This window comes from Coregonus lavaretus (assembly GCF_964263955.1).
Source record: "Coregonus lavaretus genome assembly, chromosome: 38".
NCBI lineage: Eukaryota > Metazoa > Chordata > Actinopteri > Salmoniformes > Salmonidae > Coregonus > Coregonus lavaretus.
In genome coordinates, this window is record NC_140025.1 from 32,521,933 (window position 1) to 32,548,301 (window position 26,369).

The 26,369-nt window shown below is 42.4% G+C and overlaps 1 protein-coding gene across 1 annotated transcript; it reads right to left on the reverse strand.

The window, feature by feature from the left end:
* Positions 1-4,062: 4,062 nt before the first annotated feature.
* Positions 4,063-25,544, reverse strand: LOC311112322 (large neutral amino acids transporter small subunit 3-like). Its single transcript, XM_084155382.1, has 12 exons — positions 25,502-25,544; positions 25,268-25,344; positions 17,113-17,205; positions 16,752-16,885; positions 16,411-16,565; positions 15,963-16,109; positions 15,642-15,677; positions 15,425-15,536; positions 14,770-14,899; positions 8,367-8,440; positions 7,878-8,001; positions 4,063-7,601 (listed from the first exon to the last, which is right to left on the reverse strand). Exons 1-12 carry the CDS (start codon positions 25,530-25,532, stop codon positions 7,398-7,400), a joined length of 1,317 nt encoding a protein of 438 aa, XP_084011508.1. The 5' UTR covers positions 25,533-25,544; the 3' UTR covers positions 4,063-7,397.
* Between the last annotated feature and the right edge of the window lie 825 nt (positions 25,545-26,369).

Sequence of the window (26,369 nt, forward strand, 5' to 3'; positions counted from 1 at the left end):
TGTTGTCATTGCAGGCAATCTCAACACTGTGCGTTACAGGGAAGACATCCTCCTCCCTCATGTGGTACCCTTCCTGCAGGCTCATCCTGACATGACCCTCCAGCATGACAATGCCATCAGCCATACTGCTCGTTCTGTGCGTGATTTCCTGCAAGACAGGAATGTCAGTGTTCTGCCATAGCCAGCAAAGAGCATGGATCTCAATCCCATTGAGCACGTCTGGGAGCTGCTGGATCGGAGGGTGAGGACTAGGGCCATTCCACCCAGAAATGTCCGGGAACTTGCAGGTGCCTTGGTGGAAGAGTGGGGTAACATCTCACAGCAAGAACTGGCAAATCTGGTGCAGTCCATGAGGAGGAGATGCACTGCAGTACTTAATGCAGCTGGTGGCCACACCAAATACTGACTGTTACTTTTGATTTTGACCCCCCCCCCTTTGTTCAGGGGCACATTATTCCATTTCTGTTAGTCACATGTCTGTGGAATTTGTTCAGTTTATGTCTCAGTTGTTGAATCTTGTTTTATTCATACAAATATTTACACATGTTAAGTTTGCTGAAAACAAACGCAGTTGACAGTAAGAGGACATTAATTTCTTTGCTGAGTTTAGTTATGTCACCTTACTGTGCTACTATTGTCTTCTTCCACTCACTATGCACATGGGAAAACAATGTCCATACTATATCCCAATAGGCTATTTATTTTACATATTTATTTTATTGTATCTGCATGCCTCTTGTACCTGATTTACTTTATTTAGTAGTTTCATGATTTTTTGTATGTTATATATTTACATTGTCACTTATTTGATTGCCTTCCTATGTTACTTATTTGATTACTACAGTATGTCACTTTTGTCACCATTGCACTGTGTGAGAAGCCTGCGAGTAAATTACAATACAATTTGACTGGATTTGATGTCACCAGTGGATCCAGGTGACCAGGACTGCCCCTCGTTATCGGATATATTTTGCACACACACACACAATGATTTACTGTACTTTTCAACAAACCCTTTTCAAATGGACATGATATTCAGTGTATCTTAAACAATACAAATACAGTGGGGGAAAAAAGTATTTAGTCAGCCACCAATTGTGCAAGTTCTCCCACTTAAAAAGATGAGAGAGGCCTGTAATTTTCATCATAGGTACACGTCAACTATGACAGACAAAATGAGAAAAAAAAATCCAGAAAATCACATTGTAGGATTTTTAATGAATTTATTTGCAAATTATGTTGGAAAATAAGTATTTGGTCAATAACAAAAGTTTCTCAATACTTTGTTATATACCCTTTGTTGGCAATGACACAGGTCAAACGTTTTCTGTAAGTCTTCACAAGGTTTTCACACACTGTTGCTGGTATTTTGGCCCATTCCTCCATGCATGCAGATCTCCTCTAGAGCAGTGATGTTTTGGGGCTGTCGCTGGGCAACACGGACTTTCAACTCCCTCCAAAGATTTTCTATGGGGTTGAGATCTGGAGACTGGCTAAGGCACTCCAGGACCTTGAAATGCTTCTTACGAAGCCACTCCTTCGTTGCCCGGGCAGTGTGTTTGGGATCATTGTCATGCTGAAAGACCCAGCCACGTTTCATCTTCAATGCCCTTGCTGATGGAAGGAGGTTTTCACTCAAAATCTCACGATACATGGCCCCATTCATTCTTTCCTTTACACGGATCAGTCGTCCTGGTCCCTTTGCAGAAAAACAGCCCCAAAGCATGATGTTTCCACCCCCATGCTTCACAGTAGGTATGGTGTTCTTTGGATGCAACTCAGCATTCTTTGTCCTCCAAACACGACAAGTTGAGTTTTTACCAAAAAGTTCTATTTTGGTTTCATCTGACCATATGACATTCTCCCAATCCTCTTCTGGATCATCCAAATGCACTCTAGAAAACTTCAGACGGGCCTGGACATGTACTGGCTTAAGCAGGGGGACACGTCTGGCACTGCAGGATTTGAGTCCCTGGCGGCGTAGTGTGTTACTGATGGTAGGCTTTGTTACTTTGGTCCCAGCTCTCTGCAGGTCATTCACTAGGTCCCCCCGTGTGGTTCTGGGATTTTTGCTCACCGTTCTTGTGATCATTTTGACCCCACGGGGTGAGATCTTGCGTGGAGCCCCAGATCGAGGGAGATTATCAGTGGTCTTGTATGTCTTCCATTTCCTAATAATTGCTCCCACAGTTGATTTCTTCAAACCAAGCTGCTTACCTATTGCAGATTCAGTCTTCCCAGCCTGGTGCAGGTCTACAATTTTGTTTCTGGTGTCCTTTGACAGCTCTTTGGTCTTGGCCATAGTGGAGTTTGGAGTGTGACTGTTTGAGGTTGTGGACAGGTGTCTTTTATACTGATAACAAGTTCAAACAGGTGCCATTAATACAGGTAACGAGTGGAGGACAGAGGAGCCTCTTAAAGAAGAAGTTACAGGTCTGTGAGAGCCAGAAATCTTGCTTGTTTGTAGGTGACCAAATACTTATTTTCCACCATAATTTGCAAATAAATTCATAAAAAATCCTACAATGTGATTTTCTGGAAAAAAAATTCTCAATTTGTCTGTCATAGTTGACGTGTACCTATGATGAAAATTACAGGCCTCTCTCATCTTTTTAAGTGGGAGAACTTGCACAATTGGTGGCTGACTAAATACTTTTTTTCCCCACTGTATATAAATATTATAAAATAAGTGGCGACAGGGAGTAGGTATGCCACTGGCTCCGACTGGCAGCTGTAGTGTTGCCGGTCTGGAGAAGGGCGGCTGGGTTGTGTGAGGAAAACAGCATGTCAGCGGGAGCAGCACGGCTGCTGCGTGACCCAAACGGCCTATCGCAACTGCCCTGTGAGGCCGATGGGCAAAAAAGCTGTCGCACAGCGATTGACCACTCTGGAGGGACACCGGCCCCCCGAGTGCTCATTGCTAACTGGGATGCAAGTCGCTTCATTGGGGGCATTCAACAGTAAACCTGTACAAATATTTGCTTCAAAGTGGATGTACTGTAACAACACCTTCAGGGGCATATTTCAGAAGTGTATTTCATAGCTCAGCTTGCAATGTCATTTTTCAGGGACATGAATCTACTCTTCAGAGCCCAATTTGAATTATTGTAGCTCTTACTGCTTATAATAATGTAGTTGTAACATCCTTGGTGGTTATTGCCATGTATTGGAGGACACTTTATTACGTTACACAACAATACAAAAGTCATTGATAGGCTCAATTCATGCATGGAATTTGGCCGTTTATTCAATAAATTGACGGAATAAGATTTGGAGTAGAGGGTGAGGGGCCAGAACCCACAGAGAGGCCTCAGCCTTCAGGAGAGTTTATGGGCAGAGGTGGAGATGGCAAAGCCTGTATCAAATATTAAAGAACATCTCTGAAGATAGTAAACAGTCAAATAGACCCCTCAATGTTACCGTTGAGTGTCACGTGATTTCATCGAAAATGTGTCTTTGCATTACAACGCTCCGCACCCCTAACTGACACTAAATAAAATATAAGAAATAATGAATCTCATCTACAAGCCGGCTCTTTATGCAGTAGCAATTGAGACTGGAAACGGGGTTAAGAAAAAATTGTCTGATTTACAACACGATCTAATTCATCCTTCTATTTTAGTGTAAGTCACATGCAAAGAAAAGGTATCCGCAGTTTGCGTCCCACTCCAGGTAGGCTACAAGTTGCCCTTAGACACAGATCTAGGATCAGTTTACTCAACACCAATCCCTACCTTAAAAACATTTGGGGAGGAAACACATAACTGATCTTAGGTCAATTTCTACTATAAGACTTCTTGCGTCCTTGCCACTTCTTACTAACTAAAAGACACTTCACTTTGCCCTGTTGTTGTAGCCTTATGTTACACCCTTATCTTTACAGGTAGAAAAATAAAGTTCCCATGTGTCTTATTTCAGTTTGAGAAGGTTACTCACCAGCCATGTTTGAGTTCTGTAGAGTTGGTCTGTCAAGTCCACAGTTCTGTAATCCCTCAGCCAGGGAATGACCTAATGACCCACACCGGGGTCGTGTTCACTAGAAACCAATCAAATACAGGCTCGCAAGTTGAAATCTGTTCATTTATTACTTCACAAAGAGAAGCACCCCAAAAACATCAGTAAAATCACTTAAAGAGATTCTCCGGTACTTTGTATACTTTTTAGCCAGTAGTTCTGAAAGTAATGCTCACGAGCCAAAAGTGGTCCCCGGAAATTGCATACTATGTCACAGATGTGCACCACGTCATTTCTCTCTCTCTCGCTCTGCTGTGTGTGCATCTTGCTAGCTGTCACTCAAATGGCTCATTGGCTGAAGCTCATTGGCTGAACCTCAAATTGCTAGGGGGCTGGCCCACGTGGGGGAAAATGTAGGGGAAATAGCGCCGCACAGCTTCCAGAAAATAGTCACTTTCAAATGTGGGATTTCGTGGCTAATTGAGGTAAGACAGTAATTATGCTCATAGATTATGCATGTATGAACTACACATTGACACATCCAACCCAAAGTGGGAGGTTGAAAGAATACTTAATAGTCGTCAAAGTTCCGGAGCATGTCTTTAAATATTACATTTTCTATTCAAAGCCTATTTATAATACATTGTTTTGGATCCTCTTACATTCTCTTCACCACATTGCCCGCATAATATGATCTTATTATTACAAATGTAATAGGATCAATGATAATAATGAATGTTCTCAAACACAGAGGTGGAAGTATGTGACAGTTGCCACATGTACTGTATTCATAAAGCATCTCATAGCAGGAGTACTGATCTAGGATCAGGTCCTCCCCTGTCCATGTTATCTAATTTATTATGATCTAAAAGGCTAAACTGATCCTAGATCACCACTCCTACTCTGAGAGGCATAGTTGGCGAGCAACTGGGATGTGGATGAACCAACTGTTCTTTTTCAGATGCTCAAATAAAATAAATAGCAAAGCAACTCTCAAGTCTTAAAAAGATGAGAAAACTTCCAACACGCATATGTAGCAAAACTATGGCTTTATATTCTCATAGTGCAATTCAGGCACTATAGGTACGGTACTATACATACCGCTACATTACTCTTTGTGGGAATGGGCACAAAAGCAGCCAGAGTGCCAGTCTATTTGTGCTATCACGTCAACTTCTTTTCACTTATTGCCATGCCATGTTGGCTTGACAATGAGCAATGGAGTTGGTAAGTGCACAAACAGATCTGGGACCAGGCTAGCAAGAAAAAAGGACTTGCTTCCCAGGCACTTACAATAAAGCACACACATTTACTTTATGAATAATTCAACTCATTATTACATACATTACAGTATTCTCTTTCAGATTCAAGCGCTATTACGTCAAACACACTATGTCTCCATCACAAATGGCACCCCATACCCTACATAGTGCACTACTTTTGATCAGAGCCCTATGGGGGCTCTGGTCAAAAGTAGTGCACTATAAAGGGAATAGAGTGCCATTTGGGATGCACAGTAAATAAATAGCCTAGCAGCCACAATGCACCTGCTAAATGAAGCCCTGCTCCAATGAGGTGGTTCTACTGTCGTTGTCATGGGAACAGTGATATTGGGGTTCAGGTGCATCCATCTTACCTCATCCAGTACTGTTAACTAGTAGTACTGTTTGTTATATTTGACCTCATACAGTACTGTTAACTAACACTGTTTTATTTAACCAAATACAGTACTGTTAACTGTAAATACTGTTGTATTTGACCTCATACAGTACTGTTAACTGTAAATCATGTATTGTTTTTAAATATTTTTGGAGTTGATTTGAGCAACACATCTGTACATCTATTTTATCTCATACAGAAATGTTAACTGTAAATACTGTTTAAAATTTCAAGATGGTTGGTTGGTTGGTTGACCAGATTGAATCAGCATTTGACAAGTGCTCTTTCTTACCCACGTTTATACAAATAAATACTTTTTTGTAAAAAATAATCTACAGCTCTCCGTAAAAGCTCACGTGTAATAGCTCACCTTAAAGGTTTTGGTGACAGGTACTGATTGGCATTTCTATATAACTACACAGACATTTCACATTCCAATTTCATGATATGCAACAAGTTCAATAACATGATTCTCTAAAATCAAAATTCCATCAATTTTGTTACAAACTAGGCTGTGCCTGCACAACACCTCACACACTGTACCACTGTCCTGAATTTAGCTATGATTGGCTGTAGGGTTCTGGTCAAAAGTAGTGCACTATATAGGAAATAGGGTGCCATTTGGGATGCAACCCCTAAAGATCAAATGTCGCAAAACAGAGGGACCATCAAAGTCTGACCAAACAAACAGACCCTATGAGCCCTGGTCAAAAGTAGTGCACTTAATAGGGAATAGGGTGCCATTCGGGACTGTACCCACATTTCAGGTGGACACATTGTGATGCACAAATATTAACTCTGGGATGAACACAGGGACATAGCGGTAGTGACCCAGGGTGTGTCCGAAAATGTACCCTATGGGCCCTGGTCAAAAGTAGTGCACTATATAGGGAATAGGGTGCCATTTCAGACATAGCCGCAGACTTGACCAAGTGGGCATAGTACTTTACAATGACAGGTCTGACATCGACATGAAGAAGGGGACACGGGTGCAGATTGATTGTCTAAGTAACAGGGATGTGCAGGCCCGATAGTCTGGTGGTCTAGGTAAATGGATGGGGAAACTGAGGTTCTATCCCCTTCTCAACCCTTCCCACTTTGTCTCCTCCTAATCTGTATTCTCCACTGCATGTAAAGACACAATAAAGACAAGTATAGATACAGGGAGGGAACTGGGAAAGACAGAAAGACAAACAAACACTGACCAATCAAATTTTACTACCAGACTGGCTGCTAGGCCTAAATGAATGAAGTGACTGTGGTGTGGTGAGAGTTGGGTGGGGGAGGTAGTTCAATGTTACACCAACAAATCTGATAGCGAAAGAGATCAACTTCCTGTCTACTACAGAATACTGAGAGCTGTGCTTCTGGTTGGTGGAAGAGTGACCTGAAATGGTACCAATAACCTTCATGGAAGTTTTGGTCAGCGTAAATATTATTGCTTAGTTATTGATTTGCCAAACCTCGATTTCCATTGAGATTTCCATATCACGTTTTGGCATGAAATTATGTTTTTAACAAAAATAAATATTAGTTAAATGTATATTTTAGGATTTCTTTGGCATGTCATACCTAAAACATTAATGAGTATATTTAGCGTGTATTTTGATGTCAAATTAAAAAGGCTTAAGGGCGATATGGACCCAAGTCCAAACTCCAGTGCACAACATCGTCATCACTGTCCTTGTCGGAAATGACAACCATCATTGTCATGACGATGGTCTATAATGATATTTTACAATTACCAACTATGATATTTGACAGTTTGGTCAAGATTCATAAGCTTAATTGCTGAGATGTCCATTAGTATGGTTTTTGGTATGGCCATTTTCTGATTGCCGTAAGGTTTCGCTCTCTCTTTCTGGTTGGTTGGCGGCCTCCCTCTCACGCTCCTCCACCTTCTCTCGCATCAGGTTCCTACGGTGATAGATCAGGTATCCTGGCAACAGGAATCCAGCCAATGAGGTGATGAGCAGGCTCAGGTTGATCTGTTGATTGGAGGATAGAGTTAGTCAGGGAAAGAACATGTTTGAGACATACCTTTTTAATAAATCTCATTGCCTCAATTTTCTGTTTCTGTCCATTCACATTAATCAGTTAATTAATTTGCCTTCCAATCTCAGTAGTACAATGGCAAAGTACTAGTGTCACCATGTGTGTGTGTGTGTGTGCCATGTGTGTGCTGTGTGTCTGCATGCACGCATGTATGTGATCTGTGTGTGTATGCTCTGCATGCGTGTTCGTGTGCGTGTGTGTAGCCTCACCCAGTAGGGGTCTCCTCCAAGGTGTCCCACCATGATGACGAAGAGAGGCTGCTGGAGGAGAGCGAACAGCGCGCTCATCATCGACTGCATCCCCGTCAACGTCCCAAAGTGATTGGACGGATATCTGGAAGGGGCGGGATGCAATTGTTACCTCTCCAATCAAAACTGATTGTACCATACCTGACCAAAACAGACACCTTACCTGTAACACCAATGTTTTGTTAAGATAATACATATTTTAAAGTTGTATTTTTTTGTGTTTGCGCTAATTTGTGACATTTGTGAATTGTATCAAATCATTTTGCCTTTCACTGCTATTTATAATATTGATAATATGTAATATAGCATTTTCCAAATTGTGTAATAAACAATTCTTTAAACTATCTGACACACACCTATGCATCTAACTGAGACGATCATAGCGTGGGTGTAATATGCTGGAACGCAAACGTCCAACAATGTGTTTAGTTGATGTTGTAATGTACTTACACAGCAGCATAGAGTCCTCCAGCACAGGAGTGGACGAAACCTCTGACCATGGTGTGGACGATGAAGGAAACTATCTGGGAGGGAGGGAAAGAGAGAAAACGGAGAGAGAAAGAGAGAGAGGTAGGTATTAGGAAAATAAAAGGATAGGGGGGTGGAGAGGGAGAGAAATCGTTTTTTATTTTATTTGACCATTTAAAAACACAATACAACCACACTGCATTTAAAAATCATCAAGGATGACACAAAAAAGTTCCATTGTGGTCCTCTTGAAAACACATGAAAACTAAATATATACACAACACTTCTGTAACGATGACGCTGGGAGTCAGGAAGCAGGTGGTGAGTTGAATAATTATTATGAACACAGAGCGATACAAGAGCAGCGTCTGGACATGAACACAGACCCAATACTGCCTGAAGAGTGATGCTAGGGAGTGCTAGATAAAGGGGAAGTAATCAGGGTAGTGATTAAGTCCAGGTGTGCCTCATAATGGTGCAGAGGTGTGCGTAATGATGGTTGCCAGGTGTGCGTAATGATGGGTTGCCAGGTGTGCGTAATGATGGTTGCCAGGTGTGCGTAATGATGGTTGCCAGGTGTGCGTAATGATGGTTGCCAGGTGCGCGTAATGATGGGTTGCCAGGACCGGTAGATAGTAAAACATTGAGCGCTGGAGTGGGAGTAGACGTGACCACATCATCTCATCAATCGAGAGCAAACAATAAAAGGAATAAAATAAACGAAATAACATTCATTAATACTATTATACTTTCTAGTAGCCTGTTCGGTCTTAAAGCATTAACATTTTCTTAAGGTTTGCCTTAAAACTCCATAGTGTAGGGATGGATTTTATTTGGTTACACCAAACCAAAGAGATTGTTTAAGAACATGTAGCAGTGTTAATGTCACGATCGTCGAAGGGAGTAGACCAAGGCGCAGCGTGAGATTCGTACATCTTATTTTATTAAGTGCACACACGAATAAACAAAACAACAAACGATACGTGAAGTCCACGGTACTAACACAAAACCAACTGGAACAAGATCCCACAACTATTGTGGGCAAACAGCCTCTATAAATATGGCTCCCAATCAGAGACAACCAGCAACAGCTGACACTCGTTGCCTCTGATTGGGAACCACTCTGGCCAACACAGAAATACAATACATAGAATATACACACCCTGGCTCAACATATAGAGTCCCCAGAGCCAGGGTGTGACAGTTAATTTCGTCAACAAAAATTGTGACTAAAATAATCGTCAAACTCCTATTTTTCAGTGGCAATTGACGAGACTATAACTGACTAAATATACCCTGAAAAAACTACAAGTAAACAAAAATGATTTTTCATTTCAGTTGACTTAAACGAGACGAGAAGAAATTATCTGACTAAAATCTGACTTCTAAGTGGAGTGAACAGGAGTTTTTGGAGAGATTGAGAGCTTTTCAATGATAACCACAATTAATATTAGCAGCACAGATGTGCAGAGCAGTTCTGTTCAGCAGTGGGAAGGACACGTCACACCCAGCAAACACAGACTACATCAGCTGGTGAGCTGCCTGGGAGCAAGCGATGAGTGTGGGCAGACAGACGCCACTCAGGCTCCGCCTCTGATTATACATATCGCGCTGGCGACTCTCTTGCTTCCCCATCGCTAACCAGTCCCCACAAGCCTTTTAGTTAGCTACCCTTTGCCTGGTTAAGAAACACAAGCTGCTTTACGAAATTAAAACAATAGCAGCATTGAGATTAATAGTAAAACAATAGTCTAGCTATGTCTATCTCCCTTGAGTATAGAAAAGTCTGAATTTGTAGTCTCGCTCGACCCTCCCACTTTCCCCACTGCATTTCATAGCCAGGTTCAGTAGCCAATGTAGCCAAGTCTTAATATTTTCCTCATAGAAAACGGCTTGATTTTAGCTCTTACCATTCAAAAGATAAACTACATGACCATAAGTATGTGGACACCTGCTCGTCGAACATCTCATTCCAAAATCATAGGCATTAATATGAATTTGGTTCCCCGTTTGCTGCCATAACAGCCTGCACTCTTCTGGGAAGGCTTTCCGCTAGATGTTGGAACATTGCTGCGGGGACTTGCCTCCGTTCAGCCACAAGAGCATTAGTGAGGTCGGGCACTGATGTTGGGCAATTACGCCTGGCTCGCAGTCGGCGTTCCAATTCATCCCAAAGGTGTTTGATGGGGTTGAGGTCAGGGCTCTGTGCAGGCCAGTCAAGTTCTTCTACACCAATCTTGACAAACCATTTCTGTATGGACCTCGCTTTGTGCATGGGGACATTGTCATGATGAAACTGGAAAGGACATTCCCCAAACTGTTGCCACAAAGTTGGAAGCACAGAATCGTCTCGAATGTCATTGTATGCTGTAGCGTTAAGATTTCCCTTCACTGGAACCAGTGTTGCCAACTTAGCAACTTTGTCGCTATATTTAGCGGGTTTTCAGACCCCTCTAGCAACACATTTTCAAAAAAGCAACTAGCGACAAATCTAGCGACTTTTTCAGGTGTTATTGGAAACTCTGACGTGAAAGCACGTATCGTTCTTACTCTTCTCAACGAGCAGCGGGTGCTGCCGGGGCCCCACCCTCTTCGCCGTGGGCCCCACCCCCGTCCCAAAGCACTCACAGGCGGCCCAGTCCTCACGCAGCAGTCCCTCCCAGCTGCAGTCAGAGCAGGAGATGTTCACCCCTCTGCGTCCAGACTGCAAATGAATCGAGCATGCGGGAAGCCGCCGCTGGCTGATCCCGCACTGGCTTACATTCAGGGTGGGATGTAAATGTAGGGTGTTTTTTACTCACTTTTTGTCTCTCCCATGACATTATTCCTCTCTCCTACAGCCTCCATCACAATTACATGCACATGGCCAATTATGCAAATAAGGTGATGCCGTCATTTAGCGACTTCTAGCGACTTTTAGGACAGCCAATAGTTACTTTCCTTATTGAGGAGTTGGCAACACTGACTGGAACTAAGAGGCCTAGCCCGAACCATGAAAAACAGTCCCAGGCCATTATTCCTCCTCTACCAAACTTTACAGTTGGCACTATGCATTTGGGGAGGTTGCGATCTCCTGGCATCCACCAAACCCAGATTTGTCCGTCTGACTTCCAGATGGGGAAACGTGATTCATCACTCCAGAGAACACGTTTCCACTGCTCCAGAGTCCAATGGTAGCGAGTTTACACCACTCCAGCCGACGCTTGGCATTACACATGGTGATTTTAGGCTTATGTGCGGCTGCTCGGTCATGGAAACCCAATTAATGAAGCTCCCGACGGGTGCGTTCAGCAGGACGCAACGTTTTGGAACGTTGAAATATAAATGCTATGTAGAACAAACATGCCTCTGACATTTTGAATAAGGAATAACGTCTTATCTGTTGATGGAATTTATATCTGCAACGTTCGAGAAAGTTTTGCAACTGACCATTACCCTGGTAACATTACCAGTAGCCTATTCATTCATAGGTTGCATTTCAGTCACTCGGTCGCATCATGCCATTGTTATGAACGTTCTCAAGGCGCCCTCTACTGGCGGCGCCATAGTGGTGCCCTAAAGTGGTAATAAACCCAGTCATACTGAATGGAGGCTAACTACTGGTTAGTCTAAATTACATTACAGTGCCTGGAAATACGATGACATTGCTAAAGTTGGCAAATATTTAGTAGGAAACAACTTTGCCAGCATTATCATGTCGTCAAATTTACTTTAGACAGATGGCAATGTTGTCATTAGCTAGCTAGTGACGTTCGTCAAAAATAGATAGCAATGCTAACATTAGCTAGCTAAAATCCAATGGCCTCCCCTCAATCTTAGCTAGCTAACGTTATACTGCATCTAAAGTCAACCTGGTGTCGTAGTAAATATATTTGTTATAGTCAATATGGAATATGATATGTTGAGTAAAATGTTGTGCTAAGATCTATTTAGGTCAGGAGCTGGTTATAAGTTATGTTCCTATCCAATAACAATGGACAAAAGGGTCCTATCTTGTCAGCCTTGTCAGCAGGTGGCCAAGGACAACACCCACGCCATAGGCCTCTCAGTTCTTCCAACTCACGAGTTCTGCCTTGACACAAACACACACACACACACACAAAATCCCCTCTTTTAGGCTGAACATTTGAAGACAGAGAACCCGACTCAGAGCCAATGCAACAGTGACACTAGCCTGGAGGGGACCTCGCCCAACTCATCAGGACCAATCAGAAGATCAGAACTACTAGATTCAACCTACTTCATTTATTGCATAAAATGTCTGCACACAATGTTTTCGGGGCTCTCTTCAGATAGCTCCCTAAGACTGGCGACATCAAAATGATGACAAAAGGTTTTCCTACTAATTATTTGCCTCCTTCTGAATGTCATTGTATTTCCAAGCCACTGTAATGCACTTTTACTGAAATCTTAATCAGCGCTCGAGTAGAATGCTCAGTCGGGCATCAGTCCATAACGAACGTTCAAAACGATATTGTGGCACAGAAAGAAAGAAAGGAAACGGGATAGCAAACAATTTATTGACTAAATTTATTTTGCCACTGCGCTACCCTTACGAAAAATGATTGCAGTCAGAGTGCAGTATAACTGCAGTTAATGTGCAGTCTAACTGCAGTATGTTGCAAATACTGCATCCAAAATAACAGTTTTTTTTACTACAGTAATTTTGCAGTGTAGCTGCAATTACTGTGTCCAGAATACCAGTCGACTGTAGTTACTGTATTTTTACTGCAGTTTCAAAACTGCAATATTTTTTTAGTTAAATGGGGACCCAGTGACTCAAGACTTGAGTACTTGGACCAGGACTCGAGCACGGGGACTTCAGCCATAGGGTCTCACAACTCGACCATTTGTGACTCGGACTTGGACTCGAGCACAGGGGACTTGGGACTCGACTACATCACTGGGCGAAACCGTCATTATCTCCTGTTCAGTGGTGGAAAAAGTACCCAATTGTCATACTTGAGTAAAAGTAAAGATACCTTAATAGAAAGTGACTCAAGTGAAAGTTACCCAGTAAAATACTACTTGAGTAAAAGTCTAAAAGTATTTGGTTTTAAATATACTTAAGTATCAAAAGTAAATGTAATTGCAAAAATTTACTTAAGTATCAAAAGTAAAAGTATAAATCATTTCAAATTCCTTATATTAAGCAAACCAGACAACACCATTTTCTTATATAATTTTTTTTTTTATTCACGGATAGCTAGGGGCACACTCCAACACTCCAACAACAGACATAATTTACAAACGAAGCATGTATGTTTAGTGAGTCCGCCAGATCAGAGGCAGTAGGGATGACCAGGGATATTCTCTTGAGAAGTGTGTGAATTGGACCATTGTCCTGTCCTGCTAAGCATTCAAAATGTAATGAGTACTTTTGGGTGTTATGGAAAAAGTACATTATTTTCTTTAGGAATGTAGTGAAGTAAAATTGTGAAAAATAAAAATAGTAAAGTAAAGTACAGATACCCCCCAAAACCAAAACGAATTAAGTAGTAATTTAAAGTATTTTTACTTAAGTACTTTACACCACTGCCCCATTATACTTTCGGACACCAATGTGGCTGCGGCTTCTGTGGAACGTTGAAAACAATGGCAATGACACGACCGAGTGGCGGAGGTGCAACCCATACTACTTTGCCAACACTTTGCGGCACCATCTGGTGCTACTCTCCCTCTCTCCCTGCGTTTGTGTGTGTCTGTTTGTTTTATATGTAATGTGCAATATCTATGTAGCCTGAATTAGAAATGTACATGGCCAGATAATTCTTATATATGTTTGTCAGGATGTAGGATGTTATGCAGAAAAATATGTTCATTGGACAAGGCTATGTATGTTTGTGCACATGGAAGTTAGTGATTTATGTATACTATAGGTTAATGACAAGTGCACAAATGTGATGCGACTAAAATATGACTAAAATGAAAGGGCATTTAGTTGACTAAAATGGCCCACAGTTGATCATTTTGACAATAACTAGACTAAATCATTATTCAAATGACAAATGTGACTAAGACTAAAATATATTTTTGTAAAAATGACTAAGACTAGACTAAATCTAAATAAGAGTGCCAAAATTAAAACTGACATGTAGCCAGGGTTCTTGTTAGAAGGTGAGTTATCAGCATTTTATGTTCATTTACCTGTACAGGGGTAGGTATGGTAGGCATGGTCATGTGACTGTGTTCCTACCTGTATTGGGCCACGTTCATTAGGGAAATGTTGAGGAACAATGCAGATCGAAATATCACAAATAGAGCTGACGTGATTCCTTTTTTTACATTTCAGAGAGAGGCATGTTTGTCTATATAATATATTTATATCGAAATGTTCCACACCAGGTGAGGTGTGTGAGGTAGGGTCAAGTGGCTGTGTTCTTACCTGTACAGGCAGGTTGTCTATCATCTGGATGACTCCGAAGAGGACCAGTAGAACGTTGGTGATGATGAAAGCGCGGATGGCATTGGTCAGTTTCTGGATCTTCCTGTCTCTCTTCGGGGGTTCAGGTTGGCTGGAGAGAAGAGGTCAGGGATATAACATTTTTTAAAGCATCAGGAAAATACCAAGGGTTGTGTTTATTAGGGGGGAAAAAAATTTTAATTGCTGTCTAATGAATACAACCCTGCTCTCTCTCAGCATGTCCTGCTTGGTCTCTTCTGAATTATTTCTCCCTTAAAGACAGCTGAGTCACCAATATTAGTCAAACGCTGTCCATCTCTCCATTGGGATGAACAGCTTATGTCGCCAGCTAGTGGTGATTTTCTATTAATGCATCCCAGGCACCAATAGGCACATACAAGGACATGCAGTTTACTTGGGGGGCCAGGAATGACCACGTGAATGTGTTTAAAATACCTAGGGCCCAGAGATTTTATTGGCGGGCTGTAAGTGTAAACACTGTCCAATCAGCATGATGGATGAGATGGGTGGTTTATAACCGAAGTTCCTTTGTTCTCTCTCTCTCTTTGTTCCGCTCTCTCTCTGTTTCGCTCTCGCTTCCTATCTGTCACACACACGAGCGCACGCACACACACACCTCTGGTCCACGTCGCACTCCTTCATCCTCCAGTCCATGATGTAGCCAATCAGAGGACAGGTGAGGAGGCAGAGCAGCTGCAGGGAGCCAAACACTGACGAGTAGAAACCCACTGAGGAGAGGAGATACACGGTCAGAAAACACACATCTATCTATCTATCTATCTATATATACACAAGCGTCCAATGCCAAACAAGGATCTGTCTCATTCTCTCACCTTGTTGCTCTGCCTCCATCAATAGATCCTTAGAGGCTGAAAACAGAAAACACACAGAAAGTTATGGAAGTCACAAATTCCCAGGCACTAACATCATAACAAATTCTCCTAAAATCCTTAGATTAAGATATGTGACAGATTAAAGATATGGCAGACTGACCGCTGCGCTCACGTTTTGTTTCACGTCACTTGATATGTGAAGTGAAACAGAATGTGAGCTATTATGAAATCAGTCTGGTTTCTCAAGACTAATGTGACAGTGCCCACAACTTAAAACCTTTACAAGTGACTTTCTCTATTAACGGTTTGATCGGTCCTTACGGTGTGGGTCGCCATGGGTAACCAGGAACTCCAGCATCTTGTTCATGGCGCCCATAAAGAAGATGATGCGCAGCTGGGTCATCGCCATGGTGATGAGACTCCACAAGAAGATGGGCGAGCAGACTGAACTACGGAACGGAGGACCACCTGTCAGGGGAAATAAAAGGAGGGGCAGGGGTAAGAATTAAACATGAGATTGGATGATAATGACTGGGCTAGGTTACCTTCTCAATTTGTTAACACATTTTTATTGTTGAACAGATTTTATAGTAGGGTTGAGCTCAATATCGTCCATTGATTCTGGTTGGTGAAGCCCTGGAAGACCAGCTCTGACCAGTTCCATTTAGCTGTATCCGGTTCTAAGTAGTTATGTTTAGTTCTGACTGGTTCTCTAACCAGCTCTATCCGGTTCTAACCGTTTCTGTTGTGATCCTATGCTATTCCTAACCATGTGTCTGTCCTCCAGGTGGGAGCTTCTCTGGCGAAGGATCTGGCTCCTGCTGCTTCGGAGCCATCTTTTCTACCACCGTGGTCACATGACTGTAGAATCTGTCCCCCGTCGTCTTGTCATCCATCACCACGCTACTCAGCTTCAGCTCCTTACTGAGGGAGGGAGGAGGGAGAGAGGCAGAAACGGGGGAGGGGGAGAGAGAGAGAAGAATTGGAGCAATGGTGAAAGAAAAACTCACTACTCTGTAATTCAATGATTTTGGGGTACTGTAACAGTCTATAACGTCAGAGTTACGTCATGTAATGTGTTATGATAGTAATGTTGTCATAGATACTGACGTGTAGCTGATCTCCTCGGGTGCGGGGAAAGCCTCCACCGGCCAATTAAGGAAGCAGTTGAGGAAGACAAGACCGGCTAGCCCCGACCACACCCACATGATCACCCTGAAGGACACGCCTAGATCATAGATCAACTGGAGAGAAGAAACAGAGTCAGGGAGAGAGAGAAGTATGGGAAAGAGGTTAGCAAATGCAACAATAATATATCAAGATATCAAGTAAAGCCATAAAGTAATGCCTTTCTGTGAATCCTCAATCAATCAACAAATCAATCAATCAATCAACATTTGTCACAAGGTGCTTACTGTAACAAACACTGATCTAAACTCCCAAAGAGAGAGCTGAGGAGTGACTGTCCTACCTTGACTCCAGGGAAGGTGACGGCTGAAGAGGCGTAGGAGCCGATCATTAGAGACAGGATGGTGGAGCGCACGTTCCCAAACATGTTGGGTAACTAGGAGACAGAGAGAGAGAGTGGCTTTAGAAAGTATTCATAACCCTTGACATATTCCATTTTGTTGTGCTACAGCCTAAATTCAAAATTGATTAAATATATGTTTTTTCTCACTCATCTAAACACAATACCCCATAATGACAAAGTGAAAACATGTTTTTAGACATTTTTGCAAATTGATTGAAAATGTAATACAGAAATATCTAATTTACATAAGTATTCACACCCCTGAGTCAGTACTTTGTAGAAGCACTTTTGGCGGCAATTACAGCTGTGAGTCTATTTGGGTAAGCTCTAAGCGCTTTACACACCTGGATTGTACAATATTTGCCCATTATTCTTTAAAAAAAATCTTCAAGCTCTGTCAAGTTGATTGTTGATCATTGCTAGACAGCCATTTTCATGTCTTGCCATAGATTTTCATGCTGATTTAAGTCAAAACTGTAACTAGGCCACTCAGGAACATTCAATGTCGTCTTGGTAAGCAACTCCAGTGTAGATTTGGCCTTGTGTTTTAGGTTATTGTCCTGCTGAAAGGTGAATTCATCTCCCAGTGTCTGTTGGAAAGCAGGCTGAACCAGGTTTTCCTCTAAGATTTTGCTTACAGCTGTATTCCTTTCTTCTTATAAACAATGCCGATGACAAGCATACCCATAACATGATGCAGCCACCACCACGCTTAAAAATATGAAGAATGGTACTCAGTGTTGTGTTGTGTTGGATTTGCCCCAAACATTACGCTTTGTATTCAGGACAAAAAGTGAATTTCTTTGTCACATTTTTTGCAGTATTACTTAATTGCCTTGCTGCAAACAGGATGCATGTTTTTGAATATTTGTATTCTGTACAGGCTTCCTTCTTTTCACTCTGTAATTTAGGTTAGTATTGTGGAGTAACTACAATGTTGTTGATCCATCTTCAGTGTTTCTCATATCACAACCATTAAACACTGTAACTGTTTTAAAATCTCCATTGGCCTCATGGTGAAATCCCTGAGCAGTTTCCTTCCTCTCCAGTAACTGTTAGGATGGACACCTGTATCGTTGTAGTGACTGGGTGTATTGATACATGATCCAAAGTGTAATTCATAACTTCACCTTGCTCAAATGTATTCAATGTCTGGTATTCTTTATTTTTACACATCTACCAATCGGTGCCGTTCTTTGCAAGGCATTGAAAAACCTCCCTGGTCTTTGTGGTTGAATCTGTACTTGAAATTCACTACTCGATTTAGGGACCTTACAGATAATTGTATGTGGGAGGTGCAAAGATGGAGTAGTCATTCAAAAATCATATTAACCACTATTATTGAGCACAGAGTCCATGCAATTTATTATGTGATTTGTTAAGCTCATTTTAACTCCTGAACCTATTTAGGCTTGCCATAACAATGGGTTGAATACTTATTGACTCAAGACATTTCAGCTTGACATTTTGTCGAACATGTAAAAAAATTATACAACAAAATTCCACTTTGACATTATGGGGTATTGTGTGTAGATCAGTGACACAAAATCTAAATGTAATCCATTTTAAATTAAGGCTCTAACAAAAACAATTGGGAAAAGTAAAGGGGTGTGAATACTTCCTAAAGGCATTGTAAGTGCTCAAGTAAAGGAGTGTGAATACTCTCTAAAGGCATTGTTAGTGCTCAAGTAAAGGGGTGTGAATACTTCCTAAAGGCATTGTAAGTGCTCAAGTAAAGGGGTGTGAATACTTCCTAAAGGCATTGTAAGTGCTCAAGTAAAGGGGTGTGAATACTTCCTAAAGGCACTGTAAGTGCTCAAGATGCAATTCTACGAAAGTAACACCAGGTGGTGATATGAGCTCTTCATCTTTATGGAGAGGGTCCGCATACACAGCATTGCTAAATGTGTTAGGTCAGTTACTCTGCTGTTTTAGGAGACACATGCTAGCCTGAGGCAGGGGGAATAGCCTTGCTTTATATTCACAACCTCTGACTTGGCATATAATATTGCTACACAGTACAAGGTTGATTTGAGGCGTTTTGGGTTGCTGGCACTTTTGCAAAACTAAAGATTTAACTTGGAAAATGTAGAAAATGTGGACATATGGGGTTATGAATAAACAAATGCCATACAAGAAGTCTTGTAGCTGCCTTCCTATTTTCCTCACTCATTCTCTCCCTTCTCTTTTCTCTGTTGGAGGACTTTGTGCAAGTACTGAGTGAGTGTCTGCGTGCCAAAAATGCATTTGTTGCTGTGAATGTGTGTGAAATTGTGCAGGTGGCACAGTCGAAGCAGTGAGTTCTCCTTAACCTGCTGAAGTAATGCCCAACACACACACACACACACACACACACAACAGCTGTGAATATGTCCCCCTACGTCGTGCCAACGACTCTGTGCCAATGCCAGCCTATACAGATACAAAGACACGCAGACACACAGATAACAACATACATCACATCAGGCTGTGTGTCAGCACCACTCTCCCTTTGGAAAACATCCTGTTTACCACCGAGGGCTTTCCTGGTAGCCTCGCAAGTCGCCTGATTTCGCGAGCTTACATGAATGTTCGCTGCACGGAGCGGTAAATAGTCAAGCTACTTTGCTGGTATAAACACAAGTTAAATATAGTGACAGCACATACTGTATCAGCACTCTGACCTTAAATACATACCAGAATTGTGACTAAATTTCTCTATGGGGGCTTTAATCAAATTTAAGTGATAAGCTTCTTTTTTTTACATTGTATAAACATACAGACTCAGAGCTACAACACTGTTTGCACTTCTCTATATAGATATGTATTACGATTTGAAGTAGCACCCTATTCCCTATATAGTGCACTACTTTTGACCACTATGTAGGGAATAGGGTGCCATTTCGGATGCAAACTATGTCACTCCACACTGTGACAAGCTGAGCTTAAAGAGATATCACCATTGTGTTAACCCTTAATAGAGGTTAACACCATTGTGTTAACCTCTATTTAAAGATGTGCATTACAACCAGAATCTATAAAGACAGCAACTATGTAAACAAGTTATATAAATCATTTATATAAACAATAACTCTGTATATCTTTCCCCTCTGTCATCCCTTCACTATCTGTTCAATAAAAATCAGAAAATACGAAAAGGGTGGGAATTACCACTCCTTAAAAAAAAAAAAATCTTCAGAGGCTTGGGCAGGTCTCTCTCTTTAACAATAAACACAACATTGTATACAAAAACAAAAACAGGAAGAAGCAAAACACTTTGACACCCTACTTCCAGTTGGTCACTTTCTAAGTTTAACTGAGGACAGACTGCTCCCCTCCCCTCTCCTCCCCTCCCCATCCCTCTCTTCCTCCTTATCCTGCGCTCTCCCTCTCTAGATCCCTCCTGTTTTCCACAACAGTCTCTCTCCCTGTTTTTCCATTCTTATCACTCCCCCTCTCTATTTTTCCATCCCTTTCTCTTCCCCCATTTCTCTCTCTCTCTCTCTCTCTCTCTCTCTCTCTCTCTCTCTCTCTCTCTCTCTCTCTCTCTCTCTCTCTCTCTCTCTCTCTCTCTCTCTCTCTCTCTCTCTCTCTCTCTCATATATATATATATACACTGCTCAAAAAAATAAAGGGAACACTTAAAGAACACAATGTAACTCCAAGTCAATCACACTTCTGTGCATGTGTCTGCTCAAACGGTCAGAAACAGACTCCATGAGGGTGGTATGAGGGCCCGACGTCCACAGGTGGGGGTTGTGCTTACAGCCCAACACCGTGCAGGACGTTTGGCATTTGCCAGAGAACACCAAGATTGGCAAATTCGCCACTGGCGCCCTGTGCTCTTCACAGATGAAAGCAGGTTCACACTGAGCACGTGACAGACGTGACAGAGTCTGGAGACGCCGTGGAGAACGTTCTGCTGCCTGCAACATCCTCCAGCATGACCGCTTTGGCGGTGGGTCAGTCATGGTGTGGGGTGGCATTTCTTTGGGGGGCCGCACAGCCCTCCATGTGCTCGCCAGAAGTAGCCTGACTGCCATTAGGTACCGAGATGAGATCCTCAGACCCCTTGTGAGACCATATGCTGGTGCGGTTGGCCCTGGGTTCCTCCTAATGCAAGACAATGCTAGACCTCATGTGGCTGGAGTGTGTCAGCAGTTCCTGCAAGAGGAAGGCATTGATGCTATGGACTGGTCCGCCCGTTCCCCAGACCTGAATCCAATTGAGCACATCTGGGACATCATGTCTCGCTCCATCCACCAACGCCACGTTGCACCACAGACTGTCCAGGAGTTGGCGGATGCTTTAGTCCAGGTCTGGGAGGAGATCCCTCAGGAGACCATCCGCCACCTCATCAGGAGCATGCCCAGGCATTGTAGGGAGGTCATACAGGCACGTGGAGGCCAAACACACTACTGAGCCTCATTTTGACTTGTTTTAAGGACATTACATCAAAGTTGGATCAGCCTGTAGTGTGGTTTTCCACTTTAATTTTGAGGGTGACTCCAAATCCAGACCTCCATGGGTTGATAAATTTGATTTCCATTGATAATTTTTGTGTGATTTTGTTGTCAGCACATTCAACTATGTAAAGAAAAAAGTATTTAATAAGATTATTTCATTCATTCAGATCTAGAATGTGTTATTTTAGTGTTCCCTTTATTTGTTTGAGCAGTGTATATATATATATATATATATATATATATATATATATATATATATATAACCTATAGGAACCTAAAGGGTTGCTATATGAAGTGATAGAACCCTTTTTGGCACTACATATAAACCTTTTTCTAAGAGTGTACTATTAGCCAATAACTAGGACCTGCAGTTTTCCCTGGTCAGGTCTTGGCAGAGGTACGGAAAAAGTCGCCCCATGACCATGACCATTCTCTCTCCAGATCTTGTAGGTCAGTGTAGGGGTCAGGGCCGAGCTCCAGCTCGGTCTTAATTACCTATCTGATGTATTCAGCGGCCTCAGCTATGTGCCCCCACACACACTAACATGGACATGGACTAACAGACAGAGACAGGCAGACAGAACGAAAGGTTGACATGATTTAGGTGGATGGAACAAAAGGGCCGATTTAGGTGGATGGAACGAATGACTAGGCTAAACAGTCCAACCATTTTACTCGCATATGCGCTTAAATATTTTGCTGCGACCTGGAAGTTTAATTTAATCCTATATTTTTCATTGTGCTCCTAAAATACTTTGTGTGCGCCTACATTTTTCATCATAGGCGCACACGTGCTCCTTGTAAAAAAGGTCAGCGTAGAGCCCTGTCATGTAGGGGTATCAGAGGAGGCTGGTGGGAGGAGCTATAGGAGGATGGGCTCATTGTAATGGCGGGAATGAAATTAATGGAACGGTACCAAACATATGGAAACCACATGTTTGACTACATTCAATTTATTCCATTCCAGCCATACAATGAGCCCGTCCTCCTATAGCTCCTCCCACCAGCCTCCACTGGTGGGTATGCATACATGTATGTGTTTGTGAGGTAGAGAGACAGAGAGAGGGTAAGAAGATGGGTGAACTCAAGAAAAAGCAGAACCGGAACAACATTCTACAACAATGAAAATGGAAACGGGATATGTGGAGAATGTAAGGTCATATAGCTTATGTACCTAATATTGACGGACTGACGGACGGAAGGACGGAAGGACTGACGGACGATTAGCTCAATGGAACGAAAGGGCCTTGAACAGCTGAAACTACTGGCACAGTCCAGGGGGGTTACAGTGTGTGTATATACAGAGAAAGAGGAAAAGAGAAAGAGAGAGAGAGAGAGAGAGAGAGAGAGAGAGAGAGAGAGAGAGAGAGAGAGAGAGAGAGAGAGAGAGAAGAGAGAGAGAGAGACAGACAGACAGAGAGAGAGAGAGAGAGCGAGAGAGAGAGAGAGAGAGAGAGAGAAGAGAGAGAGAGAGAGAGAGAGAGAGAGAGAGAGAGAGACAGACAGAGAGAGAGAGAGCGAGAGAGGGGGCGGAGAGAAAGAGAGGGGGAGATAGGGAGAGACCGTGTCCTTGTGTGTTTTGGGATGGGGTGGGGGGCAGGGACGAGGCGTGTCGACAGCCCAGTGATCTGATTGGGCGACGGACGTGTGCCAGAATTTAGAGCCAGGAGCAGAACAGCATGTGCCGTGGACACTCTGAATGGCCAACACACACACCCACAATCAATCACATTTATACGCAGAGAAAAACACAAATAATGTATATATTATGTAAAGTATACATCCTCCCAAAACACCAACAGACATCCATATACCGTAATATAGTGTATAATAGCAATAGCTACAGTATACCTTATATACACTGAGTGTACAACCTCAATTCATTGGGCATGGACTCTACAAGGTGTTGAAAAGGTTCCACAGGGATGCTGGCCAATGTTGACTCCAATGCTTCCCACAGTTGTGTCAAGTTGGCTGGATGTCCTTTGGGTGGTGGATCATTCTTGATACTCACGGGAAACTGTTGAGCGTGAAAAACCCAGCAGCGTTGCAGTTCTTGACACAAACCGGTACGCCTGGCACCTACTACCATAGACTGTTCAAAGGCAATTAAATATTTTGTCTTCCCCATTCACCCTCTGAATGGCACACATACACAATCCATGTCTCAATTGTCTCAAGGCTTACAAATCCTTCTTGAACCTGTCTCTTCCCCTTCATCTACACTGACTGAAGTTGATTTAACAGGTGACATCAATAAGGGATCATAGCTTTCACCTGGATTCACCTGGTCAGTCTTAATGTTTTGTACACTCAGTATATAGTTAGTTATATCCATATAATCTACTTCTATGGTTATAATAACTAACATATGTATGTTTCAGAGGAGGCTGGTCAGAATCAGAATCACCTTTATTCGCCAAGTACATTTACACATACTCAGAATTGTACTTGGTGATATGGTGAAGCTAGTGATAGACAACATTTAGAGACAGAATACAGACAGCGGAGTTTAAATAAAGTTTACATACATTATATACAACTAGGTAGAGTGAGCATAGAGCTATAAGAGAATGAGCAGATATACACATATACAGTGGGTATACGGTTGATATACAGTGGTTATACGGTTGATATACAGTGGGTATACGGTTGATATACAGTGGGTATACGGTTGATACACTGTGGGTATACGGTTGATATACAGTGGGTATACGGTTGATATACAGTGGTTATACGGTTGATATACAGTGGGTATACGGTTGATATACAATGGGTATACGGTTGATATACAGTGGGTATACGGTTGATATACAGTGGTTATACGGTTGATATACAGTGGGTATACGGTTGATATACAGTGGGTATACGGTTGATATACAGTGGTTATACGGTTGATATACAGTGGGTATACGGTTGATATACAGTGGGTATACGGTTGATATACAGTGGGTATACGGTTGATATACAGTGGGTATACGGTTGATATACAGTGGGTATACGGTTGATATACAGTGGTTATACGGTTGATATACAGTGGGTATACGGTTGATACACAGTGGGTATACGGTTGATACACAGTGGGTATACGGTTGATATACATTGGGTATACGGTTGATATACAGTGGGTGTACGGTTGATATACAGTGGGTATACGGTTGATATACAGTGGATGTACACATTTACAGTATCAGTATGAATTTATCTAAATGCAGAGAGATGAACAGAGTGCAAATGCAGTATAGTGCAGTTATTTTGTGTAGTTCAGAAATTGCTTAATGCGGGGTGCAGCATAGAGTGCAGTCCTTTAGTCTCTATGGGCCAGATGGCCAGTTGGTGAGGGCCACAGCCAGGGGTAAGAAACTGTTCAGGTGGCGGGAGGTTTTGATCATGTGTGGTGGGAGGAGCTATAGGAGGAGGGGCTCATTGTAATGGCTGGAATGGAATAAATGTACCGGAGTCAAACGTGGTTTCCATATGTTTGATCTTTTTGATACCGTTACATTGATTCCATTCCAGCCATTACAATGAGCCCGTCCTCCTATAGCTCCTCCCACCAGCCTCTGGTGTGTTCTGGGAACTTGGTAGCTTTGGATATGCAGTTGTTGTGTCCATGTAGGGGAGAATGATGGTGTGTGTGTGTGTGTTACCGTGAGGGAGGTGAAGGTGAGGCAGATTCCTCCAAAGCCGTTGAAGGAGACTGCGATGAAGATGAGGGCCGAGAGTACTGGAGGAGGAACGGGAGGAGGAGACAAGAGGAAGAGAGCAGAGTTAGTGAGATCTATACGTGCAGTGTAATGTCATAAGCAGATGTTGTGTTTCATGTCATTTTCTGTACATTTAGTGTTCATTTACAGTGACTCACAGTGGCTGAGGATTCTTACCTTCAGGGTTATAGGCAGCTGCAGCTATCATGGCACAAGAGAAAGCAAACACGCACTGCAAGAGAGAGAGTTGACGATGATGCTGACTGATGACGACAATGATGACGATGGTTGTGAAGATAATGATTATGGTCATGATGATGAAGATGATGAAGATGATAATTGTTTAAAAAATAATGATGACAATGCTCATTGATAATTGCGATAATGATGATTGTAATAATAATAATAATGATGATGATGATGATGTATCCCGTCTTTACCTGCCAAGGAGGCGGAGTGGGCGGGGCCCGTACTTGTCCATCAGGGATACCTAGCGGCAGAGTGGCTGCACTCAGCAGGAAGGAGCCAATGGTAAAGCCCAGATTCAACATCTCTTCCTGGTCCACGCAGCTATGCCAGATACCACTTTCCCACGAACTGATGTTACTGAACACTGTCTCATTGTCTGGGAGGGGGTGGAGAGAGGTGGAGAGAGAGGGGGGGGAGCAGGTGAAGGGTAAGGAGGTGGAGAGAGAGAGAGGGAGCAGGTGAAGGGTAAGAAGGGGGGACGAGAGAGAGGGGAGTTAAGAACTATACAAGACACAGGGAACCACATATGCTATAGAATTATTATATATGGATGTATTAGGTTGCGAATCCCAACTTCCACTGGAGTTGAATTTTCACTTAGTCATGCATTGATATCAGTGGTAGTTAGGATTCACCCCCCCAGTATCTATGCACAGGTTTATGTATACCTGGGGTTAATTCCATTTCAATTCCAGACAGTTCAGGAAGTACAATGACATTTTCTTCAATGCTTTTCAATGAGGAACATTTTGAATTGGCATTTGGTCTACTTTCTGAAATGACTGGAATTGACCCC

What these genes read in the sequence shown, in the direction of transcription:
- LOC311112322 (XM_084155382.1), bottom strand. Translation starts at nt 25,532, where the DNA reads ATGATAGCTGCAGCTGCCTATAACCCTGAAG. An exon ending in ACCTGGAGGACAGACACATG is followed by an intron (nt 16,110 to 16,410) that starts GTTAGGAATAGC and finishes TTCCCCTGACAG; the next exon opens with GTGGTCCTCCGTTCCGTAGT. An exon ending in GAGTGCGACGTGGACCAGAG is followed by an intron (nt 14,900 to 15,424) that starts GTGTGTGTGTGC and finishes TCTTCTCTCCAG; the next exon opens with CCAACCTGAACCCCCGAAGA.